The following is an 11,768-nucleotide window of genomic DNA, read 5'->3' as shown; positions in this document are numbered from 1 at the left end:
ATGGAAACAGACCCTTCAGTCCAACCCGTCCATGCCGACCAGATATCCCAACCCAATTTAGTCCCACCTGCCAGCACTCGGCCCATATCCCTCCAAATCCTTCCTATTCATATACCCATCTTAAATGTTGCAATTGTACCAGCCTCCACTACTTCCTCTGGCAGCTCATTCCATACCCGTACCACCCTCTGTGTGAAAAAGTTGCTCCTTACGTCTCTTTTATATCTTTCCCCTCTCACTCTAAACCTATGCCCTCTAGTTCTGGACTCCCCGACCCCAGGGAAAAGACTTTGCCTATTTACCCTATCCATGCCCCTCAATTTTGTAAACCTCTATAAAGTCACCACTCAGTCTCCGACGCTCCAGGGAAAACAGCCCCAGCCTGTTCAGCCTCTCCCTTTAGTTCAAATCCTCCAACCCTGGCAACATCCTCGTAAATTTTTTCTGAACCCTTTCAAGTTTCACAACATCTTTCCGATAGGAAGGAGACCAGAATGGCACGCAATATTCCAACAGTGGCCTAACCAATGTCCTCTACAGCCACAACAGGACCTCTCAACAGCCTATTCAGCCTCTCCCTATAGCTCAAACTCTCCAGCCCTGGCAACATCCTTGTAAATCTTTTCCGCACCCTTTCAAATTTTACAACATCCTTCCTATAGGAAGGAGAGCAGAATTGCACGTAATATTCCAAAAGTGGTCTTTTAGAATTGTCCTGTACAGACACAACAATGTCCTGTACAACGATCCTGCCTCCACAATGACTTCCCAACTCCTGTACTCAATGCTCTGACCAATAAAGGAAAGCATACTAAATGCCTTCTTCACTATCCTATTTACCGAAGATTCCACTTTCAAGTAACTATGAATCTGCACTCCAAGGTCTCTTTGTTCAGCAACACTCCTTAGGACCTTACCATTAAGTGTATAAGTCCTGCTTAGATTTGCTTTTCCAAAATGCAGCACCTCACATTTATCTAAATTAAACTCCATCTGCCACTCCTTGGCTCATTGGCCCATCTGATCAAGCTCCCATTGTACTCTGAGGTAATCTTCTTCACTGTCCACTACACCTTCAATTTTGGTGTCATCTGCGAACTTACTAATCATACCTCCTATGTTCACACCCAAATCATTTATATAAATGACAAAAAGTAGAGGACCCAGCTCCAATCCTTGTGGTACTCCACTGGTCACAGGCCTCCAGTCTGAAAAACAACCCTCCACCACCACCACCCTCTGTCTTCTACCTTTGAGCCAGTTCTGTATCCGAGTGGCTAGTTCTCCCTGAATTCCATGAGATCTAACCTTGCTAACCAGTCTACCATGAGGAACCATGTTGAACACCTTTCTGAAGTCCATATAGATCACGTCCGCCGCTCTGCCCTCATCAATCCCCTTGGTTACTGCTCCAAAAAAAACCTCAATCAAGTTAGTGAAACATGATACTCCTGATGTCACCTTCTTCATTTCTTCTTCGTTCCCTATGCAAGCGAGAGCTCACCAAGTGACTGCAATGACAAAGCATTTTTATAGTGCAGGAGGGGCTCATTAGGCTGCATCAGCCACAGTCTCAAGTTTTGCATAGGATCAGGGACAAGAAGAGTGCTGGAGATCATTAGGATTTAGCTTTTTCAAACTCCACACTATTTTTAAAAGAGACTTTAATTCCCAGATGCCTCCCACCAGATGTACACTTTGAGCAGTGCTTCCCAAAGTATTTCCAACCAAGGCCCCAATTTGAGGCTTAAAAATTGTCATGACCTCTTAGTGAGAACAGGGAATCCATCTGTTGGAACAGGAACAAAGCTCATTTAACTCAGTCAGAGATCAATGGTAGTCATCAGTACCTCAGAACTTATGACTCCTTTTCTCCACGTTGAGAGGCCCTGAAGCCTTTTGGACGCAGTTTCCTTTGTTTTTTCTTGTTAATTGTATTTCGTTTTGCAAATATCGATACAGTACATGATATCAAGTTTGATTTAATCTCTGCACTCCATGTATGGAATGCAGAAATCTTTATTCCCCTTTGTCATTGATTATACCATTACTCTCCATAAAAACTCAAAAGACGGGCTACAGTAATTCAGAGTGATCCTGGTATTCATACCAAATGTCTCAAGACTCCTAAACAAACTTGGAATTTTAGGAGTTAAAGCAGTTGATGAAAGTTTAAGTGGAATATTTGGCTCTTGCAGGTATTCGTTCATCCTACCAGCAAGGAAACTGCTAAACCCCTTAAGATGAGACCGCACAGGGGTTTGAAAACAAGAATGTGATTTCTTAAAATCAGGGCATTGCTTTACTGGGAGTAAACTAGACTTGCAGTGAATTAAGATACAGGTGACAGAGTATTGAATGACCAAACCTAGAGGGTAGATTATGGCAGAGGGCCCTTGTGATGCAGTGGTAATGATCCTACCTCTAAGTCAGGAGGCCTGGGTTCACCTGGTCCTGGATTCATAATAACAATTCTGAACAGGTTAATGAGAGAATACATAGACTGCGAGAGACCAGCCAGGACTGCATTGGAGTAGTTGAAACCCATGGCTAGTAGCTTCCAGTTGAATTGATTCAATTACTATTGCCAGACCAAAATATCAACAGTCTTTCAGATGGCCACAAAACAAATAACAATAAGCACCATAAAGGTTTGTTTTAAAAATAGGCTGAAAACGTGAAAAATATTGGTCCAAAACATCAACTTTATTCATGAAACTTACAATGCAATATAAAAGTAAATAGGCGAGCACATATAAAACTTACAAAGAATACAACAGTTCTTAGGAAAAGCTGAGGTATATTCAAATGGATGCTGTGCACAATTTTGTTTTAGTCTGCGGTAAAACAGAATAAGTGTTGATTTCAACAATTCCAAGTTGGTGTCGACCAACGATTACAAAAATTAGCGTTTTGTCTTAATTTCTAAGTTGCTTTGTTGTGTCTCACTTGCAAGTCCTACATTCCAACAGTGACTACACTTCCAAATGACTTCATTGGCTGCAAGTAGTTTCAGGATGTCCAGACTTCTTGGGAGGTGCTATATAATCTAAGTTTGTCTTTACACAATGGATCTGAAAGATGACAAGTCTTCTATCCCAACTATTTTACACATCTGGCTTATTGATATTCTTTTAGGGACAGAAATCTGTCAACCTTATCTGGTCTGGCCTATATGTAACTGCAGACTCAACAGCAATGTTGTTGACTCTTAACTGCCTTGTGAAATGGCCAAGCAAGCCACTCAGTTCAAAGGTGATTCAGGAGGGGTAATAAATGCTGGCCTAAAAAAAACACATCCCATGAAATTGTTAAAAGAAAGGCAGATATTCCTCTCCATCCAGCACAGCGTTGTCAGAGTATGCCTGACAATGCAGATAGGATTTTGGAGAAAGTGCATGTGATAATTTGAAGATTCTACGTCAAGGATTTAAGATTATGGACTAATCATGGAGGTTTAAGGGCTGCCAATCAATTTAATAGAAAATTGTAAACTTCAGTTCAATCCTCCAAAGATATGAATTTGCAGAAAAAGCACAGTGAGCTTGATGCTGGCCTTTCATTTGTTTGAGGTTCAAATCTCTCTTACTGACGGGTGAAAATCTTCTCTCTGCCAAATTTAAGTTACAAGGGCCTTATGTTAACTTGGTCACAGTCCAGGTCTTTAGTGGACCCATGGTAAAGCAGCCCTCAGTTTCCTCATTTGGTAAAGTTGATTGATGTGGGAATTGGAAACTTTTCATACTTAGACAATTGGGAGTATTTGCAGAGATTGCAGCCAAGACACATTTTGCAACAGAACAGAGGGAGCTTTACTCTACATTTTACTGGAAGTGCTTGACATTGAATAATGGGTGCTCAAAATAAGAAAAATAGTGTTCCATCCCCCAGCACTAACAACCTTTGAGTGTGCAAATTCACCCAAAAAGAAATATTAAATCTTAGGAGGACTTATACACGTAATGGTAACGGCCTAGGGAGTGTTGCTGAACAAAGAGACCTTGGAGTGCAGGTTCATAGCTCCTTGAAAGTAGAGTTGCAGGTAGATAGGATAGTGAAGGCGGCGTTTGGTATGCTTTCCTTTATTGGTCAGAGTAATGAATACAGGAGTTGGGATGTCATGTTGCAGCTGTACACAAGGTTGGTTAGGCCACTTTTAGAATATTGTGTGCAATTCTGGTCTCCTTCCTATCAGAAGGATGTTGTGAAATTTGAAAGGGTTCAGAAAAGATTTACAAGGACATTGCCAGGGTTGGAGGATTGAGCTATAAGGAGAAGCTGAATAGGCTGGGGCTGTTTTCCCTGGAGTGTCGAAGGCTGAGGGGTGACCTCAGAGTTTTATAAAATCATGAGGGACATGGATAGGATAAATAGACAAAGTCTCTTCCCTGGGGTGGGCAGTCCAGAACTAGAGGGGCATAGGTTTAGGGTGAGAGGGGAAAAGAAATATAAGGGATGTAAGGGGCAACCTTTTCCACACAGAGGGTGGTGTGTGTATGGAACAAGCTGCCAGAGGAAGTGGTGGAGGCTGGTACAATTGCAGCAGTTAAAAGGTATCTGGATGGGTATATGAATTTGGAGGGATATTGGCCAAGTGCTGGCAAATGGTACGAAATTGGGTTGGAATATCTGGTCGGCATGGATGGGTTGGACCGAAGGGTCTGTTTCCATGCTGTACATCTCTATGACTCTAACTACTTTCACAATAATGAATTTTAAGGCCTATTTTTGAAAAATCCAACTACGTTTAAACAGTTAAGTTATATATATATTAAGAAAAAGGTTACCACAGTCTAACACAACATTGTAACACTTAACGCCCTAGAGAACGGAGCAACCATCTTACATTTTCTTCTGTTGTCAAGGACAATGATTTCAGGAATTTGGTTCCTTCAACATTACAAAACATTCGTTTTTAACCTTCATTTTGAGAACATTAGTATTGTTGGCAGTGTGGTGCAGGCATTAAAACAGTCAACAGAAATAAACTGGTCCAGACATAAAAAATGCTATATATGTTCTTGTTTGAACCTCTGCTTAATAAGAGGAACTAAGTGGACTTCTTTTAAAAAAAAAAGGCTATAAATACTATTGTTGAACACATTTGTTTGAAAGCACGTCTTCACTACCACCCGACTTCAGCTTGTTTCTAAATTAGGTTTAGAAAATCAATTTCCCTTGATTCACTTCTCTTAAAGAAAAGGCTTATGAAAGCTAACCTGCACCTGCTTTGGCACCCCGCTCATATTTCCATTTTGTGGTCATGAACCTCATTTTTTCGGAAAACATTGGAGAGTACACTTATCATAGGTGTTCTGAAAATGTGGATTGTTAAACAACATAACAACATAACAAATAACTAAAAACATGTTTCACCTGGTCAGATCTTCTCTATTGTCAATTGAGACGGAGTTATCAGAGGACATGAAGTGATGCATAGGATGCCTGAGAACAACCAAATCTGGATGCATGTGTCTTCTCCCTCTCGCATTTTAATTTTATTGCAAATTTAATCATATTTAAAGGGACACCCAAGTAAATGGGAAACCTTCAGGGCTTGCTCAGCACGAAGAAAGCTTCTGGACACAAGTAAATTCAGAAATGAAAAGTAGCATTTTTTGGCACAATTGAACAGAAAATAGCTAAAATCCAATTCCCCACCTGGATATGAATTATTTCAAAACTAATTTTGGATAGCCTTGTTCTGCTAGCACACAAAGACCATCAATAAAAAGGAGGAAACAGTGTTTCTAATATTGGAGACAGCACAAGTGTGGAACTGAGATAGAAGATCAGCCATGAACTTACTGAATGGTGGAGCAGGCTCAATGAGACCGAATGGCCTACTCCTGGTCCTGAATCTTAGGAAAAGACACAGAACCTAGCTTAAAAGTACAAACAACAGAAAATCTTTCAGTGCTTTTAAGGAATCCATTTGAACTAACTCAAGAAAAAAAAATCAAACAAAAATGGACAGCAGATTTCCCAGATGCATTTCAGGTATTCTAAGAGCTCATCTTATGTGGTCAAAGATCAAATGAAATACCGCAACGCCTGAAGTTGAGCCATGAACCTCCACTGGATTAGTCCATGCTTACAGGCACAGTACTGCAGTAGTTAGCCATTGCCTTCTGCAGATAATTGGCCCGATCTTGCTAGCTGCCATTAGGTATATTAGGAGGCCTGGCGTCAGGGACATTAGCACTGTGCAACAAGTCCTGTTTACATAAGTAGCAAGAGCAGAATAATGGCTCATTTCATTTCTGCTTGACCATCCTGTGTTACATTTATGAACAAAATGCTTTACAAAAGCCAAGAGGAAATTTAGTGTAAAAGCAGAATATTAGGGATGTTGGAAATCAGAAATCAAAACAAAAGCAGGTCTGGCAGCATCTGAGGAGGGAGAAACAGCAATTGTTGAGTTGAATATGGAGTCATATTTGACTTGAAACATTTACTCAATTTCTCTCTTTGCAGATGCTGCTGGACCTCGAGTGTTTCCAGCACTTTTAAAAGGAGTTTTTTTTTAATTTAGCGTTTTGATAGTGAACAAGACTGACTTAATCAAGCCTTGTACAAGATCGAGACAAGAGGTTGTAACTTATTTTTTAAAATGCACGAGATATTGTGATGCAGTGGATAGCGTCCCTACCTCGAGGTCAGAAGTCCTGGGTTTTCTCCTCCCCACATTAGGACTTTCTGACTACAGGTGGTGTGCTGGCAACATGGTCAAAACAAGTTTATTATCAACCTGCAAATCCTTCCAATCCACCTAAGGCAGACAGTAAGAGCAGGCGCCCCTTCTGGTCAGCCAGAACTGTATGGTAGCTACAGCACAACTGTACCCACATGTTAAAAGACTCCACACAAAAGTTCTTGAGATCAGATTAGATTAGATTTGTTACAGTGTGGAAACAGGCCCTTTGGCCCAACAAGTCCACACCGACCCTCTGAAGAACAACCCACCCAGACCCATTCCCCTACATTTACCCCTTCATCTAACACTATGGGCAATTTAGCATGGCCAATTCACCTAACCTGCACATTTTTGGACCGTGGGAGGAAACCGGAGCACCCAGAAGGAAACCCACGCAGACAAGGGGAGAATGTACAAATTCCACACAGAGTTGCCTGAGGTGGGAATTGAACCCGGGTCTTTGGCGGTGTGAGGCAACAGTGCTAACTTGCCACAGACTGTACTCTGTGACAAACATTCCACAATTGTTCTGAGCAATTGCTGATAAATTTTAAAATTGTCACTGAGGAGTGAGTGAGGAAAATGATTCATAAATTTCTTTGCTCAGGTGTTGTTCACAAAGAATGGCATTTGTTTACTACTAGAAGTAATTGACAATGAGAGACCATTGCACCTTGGAAAGGAAAATTGAATCACTACTTGAAGCTGAGGTAGGTGCAGAGCTGTAGCAGAAAGCGTACAAGTCAGCAGAATTAATATTGGATTATTCTAAAGATTATTATTGTAACAATGGGCTGAATTGCAGGTTTGTAGACACCTACGGTTTGTGCAACACAAGCAGAAGAGGATTCCAGTCTGGACAGGAAATTATTCTGGATTGGTTTTTCTTCCCCTTTTAAATATATTAGATTTGAAAATACCTATGAACACTTCAACTGAACCATTTTTGTTAAGTTTTCTGTTTGAATCACCTTTCACCACCACTGTCATGTAAATAAAACTACTCTTAAGAGAATGAACTTCGAGCATCGCTTGGTTTCAAAAGTGTGTACATTCAAATCGGTTCACATTTCTATGGTAACATAAAGGAAGATGAAATAAAAGTAACAAAATATAGAAAAATATTAATTTATTTTGTACCTCAGAGCTCGTGCAACTGAACTGAACTACAAATAAAGTTAAAGAAATTCAGGAACAACAATCATAGATGATAGTATGACTGCAGCACAAGTAGGGCCATTGGAAATGGTGACAAGGATAGCCAAATACTAATGGAATCTATAGTCCCAGATTTAGTAGATGATAAAATTAGCGTCTACTAATGATAACCTATATATAGTTGACTAACCCTTCCTTAATCTAGGTTTTAATCTACACTGGTTTACCTGCAATTTGTTTTGGAAAAATAAAAGTATAAATAGAATACAGTTAGCTTATCAACTTGTTAAACCTCAGATCTCCAGGTTCAAGCAACGTTAGTGTTATAGAATACTTGTAACAGGCGACATTATTAAGGAAATGGTTTTTGAGTTGCATGGAACTTGGTTTTAGCTGATGTACACTGAATGTAAAACTGCTAGAGACATTCCAGGGGAAGAAAAAGGACATATGTTCTATATATCCTTATCCAACAGTAAACAAATTCAAGGGAACAAATGAGAGTAGTGTGCCTCAGATGGTATCAATCTGAAACCATCTGCTGTGATGTAGTGGATCACATCCTGCCTTGGAGTCAGCAACTTTGGGTTTGAATCCCACCCCAGGACTTGATGACCACCAAAGATTGGTTCAGAATACAGCCAAACATGTTGAGTATTGACTTATGACTGCTTTCAAGATACACCGATTACAGGCGAGAATAGGACAGGAGAGATTTTTGATCAGTCATGTGATGGAAGGGAAATTGGAATCTTGCCCATCACTATTCCAAGCTCCAGGTAAAAGTGTTGCCATAGCAACTGAGACTCCGAGCGAACTGTAACACACGTTTTATCATCACAAATGTTTTTTTTAAATGGCAGTTAGGATGCCTGAGTCTTTGATCCAACCTATCGCTTGGATTTGGTGTCTGGGAAGTAGATGTCATTACAAGCAGTCTGTGGTCAGTCAGGGTATTTGATAGCCATGGTTTTTATGGAACTATATCACTACAAAACAATACAATTCTTTTGGGGTAACCATTACTCAATCAGTTTGACATTGAGCACAGTAACTGAGGTGAGTGAAATTCAATTTATCCATTGAAAATGCAATGGAGGCAGTTTGCATTTCAGCAAGTGGACTTTTAAGTGGTAAGTGAGGTTTTAGGAGGCATTTGGCAGTCCCCAGATATACCACCACACAGGTCTACTTAAATCAAACATGGAATGGGATCTATTAAATTATCCATATGGTTCTAAATGGTATTCAATCACCATTGTCTGATTTATAAATTGGGTTATTGCACATGACATTATTCAACTCAGTTTACTAAATTTTGAATTCATTTACAGAGACGTTTTGCCTCTTGCATGGGAGGGGGAAAATAATGTAATGTTCCTTCCTGTAGAGAATGCTCCCCTATTTTTGTCCTTCACACGTATTAGTTGGACAAAGGACTGAAGCCTAGAATATAAGAAAAAACTAGGGAGCCACCTTAAACCAAAAATCAAAGACACTCTCACCCTACCCTGCTAAATTTTCAACATAATTTCAAACAAGTATTAGTGCATTAAATGGCACACCCAATACTAAAGATTAGTAAGTTACCAGCATTTTCAGGATGGGAAGTTTCCATCTTCTGTCAGGAGATATTAGTTCTGATGATTTTCCGACAATAACATTGAAGATGTTTCTGTTCATGTTCTGTAGTTTCCTCCTCATGATATGGCTGCGTCTCAACTGGTTCTTTCTGGGTGCCACTTGACAGAGAAGGGCACTATTTCTCCAGGAACATTACTCACCATTGGCACTACTTGCAGATTCATCTTGAACACTTTGGGAAGGTGGCAGTAAATCTGTGAAGTTTGAAGCCAGAGTATGAGTTGTTAATCTGCATTTCCCTCCCCCAACCATCAGTTCAATCATATCAGTAAGATATAATGGAGAAATAGTGGCATAAATGATAATGTAACTGGATTAGTATTCCGGGCACCCAGACTAATACTCTGGGGCACAAACTCAATAAATCTGGAATTGAAAGCTAATTTCAATTTAATGGCCACCATTACTATCATTGATTGCTGCAAAACTACATCTGATTCACTAATGTCTTTGAGGGAAGGGAATTTGTCATCTTTACTTGGTCTAGTCTGTATTGTAAATGCAGACATAGAGTAAGATGGTTGACTCTAGTCTGCCCTCTGAAATGGTTGAGCAAGCCACTTAGTTCAAGAGCAATTAGGGAGGCAACAAATGCTGGAGTCACCGATGAAGCGAAGCCCAGATCCTATGGAACAAAAAGAGACAGAGAGAGAGACAGAGACAGAGAGAAAAAAAAGAGAGAGAGACAGAGAGAGAGAGAAAAAGAGAGAGAGAGAGAGAAAAAAAAGAGAGAGAGAGAAAAAAAGAGAGAGAGAGAGAGAAAAAAAGCTCATCTTGTTGGCTCAACACAACGTTTGCATCACAGCGACAGGAAATTAAGAGGGGTGGGAAGGAAGGGAGAGAACAGATTGTTGTCTCCTCACAGCAGAGTGCCCAGGCCAGACGAACGGCTATCGTATCCCCCAACCAAATTGAAGGCCCACAGGCCCATAACCTCAACCATTTGGTACATTGTGAAATGAGTCGCTAAGTGCAACCCCAGTACTGTATGGAAATTGCAACCTTTTGTGTTTGCACCCATCTCACAATAATGGGAGGATCAATGCAAGCCAGTGAGGACAAAAGAAGGTAAATCTCAGCAAAATGAGTCAATTTACTTGATACACAAAAGGAAAAGAAAGACACTCCAGTCTTAAACCAAATTTTTGCAATTGTGTTTAATCATATACTTCATACAAATAAAAGTACAGCTAACCGTGGCTTTTGGGGAAGGTGGTGCAGGAATTGACTATTTACCCATGCTTTGTCTTTCTATCAGAGTCGAATCAATATTAAGGTAATCACATACACAGATTAGGAAGCAAGGCTTATTTATTCCATTGGCATCAGACTCTCTTGCTCTCAGAAGGCTGCATTTCACACTTCCCTGCTTGAAACTTGCCATTCCAGTAACTACAGGTGCCACTTCGCATTTGTATGATCAAGAAGTTCCACTGTGCCCTGATGGCTACAATATTTGGGTCTACACTAATAATGGAGTATTGTCTTGCATCACTAATCTGGACAAACGGTGCATGGGTTTTGGAGTGATCCAGCATTTGACAGAGAGGACCTTCAGCCTTTTATCTGTAATGGTACTTTGAGGGATTCAGGCGCTGTGGAGGGTCAGCCTCAGTCAGTTAGATATCCAAGGGTCATATAATTGCACCACTTGTTCCTTCAGTTACCACCTCCTGTTAGGTCATCCCTCTACCACTTTCCGGGTGGAATATGGCCTCCCCACACAGGATGCACCCACTGAATTCACACCACACTTCAGACTTAATGCATAAAATGAAAAGTTGTGGTCCCAACACTGAGCCTTGCGGAAGACCACTTGTCACCGACTGCCATCCTGAGAAGAATCCTTTTATCCCCACTCTCTGCTTTCTGCCAGACAGCCAAACTTCTATCCATGCTATCCATGTCTCAAACCTCGAGCCTCTGGCTCAAATGCAGGGAGGCTACCCACTGTACCACAAGACCTCCTTCTCCAGTTTCAATTACTGAATAATAATCGATTGACAAAATAACCATTTTTTCTGGGGAGGCAGTAACAGTAGTGAAGTTTGAGTTCAATATAAAACTAGTCTCTAACAACCCATCTGATTCACTAATGTTCTTCAGGGAAGGAAACTGCCATCCTTACCTGGATCTGGCCTATATGTGACTCCACACCCACATCAGTGCCGTTGGCTCTAAACTGCCTGCTGGGCAAATTAGGGATGGGCAAGAAATGCTGGCCTACCTACAGATTGCCACATGACACAAACAACTTTTTCTAATAAAA

At 40.7% G+C, this 11,768-nt stretch overlaps 1 protein-coding gene across 3 annotated transcripts in view; it reads right to left on the bottom strand.

Moving 5' to 3' along the window:
- Positions 1–2,685: 2,685 nt before the first annotated feature.
- The window catches only part of LOC140471256 (pleckstrin homology domain-containing family A member 3-like), a 31,899-nt gene continuing 22,816 nt past the window's right edge, over positions 2,686–11,768 (bottom strand). For all 3 annotated transcript variants that reach the window (XM_072567218.1, XM_072567220.1, XM_072567219.1), the window contains one exon: positions 2,686–9,693. In XM_072567218.1, the coding sequence (XP_072423319.1) occupies positions 9,632–9,693 (62 nt within the window). In that variant the 3' untranslated portion in view covers positions 2,686–9,631. The remainder of the gene's footprint in view (positions 9,694–11,768) is intronic.

Source organism: Chiloscyllium punctatum, chromosome X (assembly GCF_047496795.1).
Source record: "Chiloscyllium punctatum isolate Juve2018m chromosome X, sChiPun1.3, whole genome shotgun sequence".
Classification (NCBI taxonomy): domain Eukaryota; kingdom Metazoa; phylum Chordata; class Chondrichthyes; order Orectolobiformes; family Hemiscylliidae; genus Chiloscyllium; species Chiloscyllium punctatum.
The sequence above is the reverse complement of the archived record's forward strand: the minus strand, read 5'-3'. Positions and strand labels throughout refer to the sequence as shown.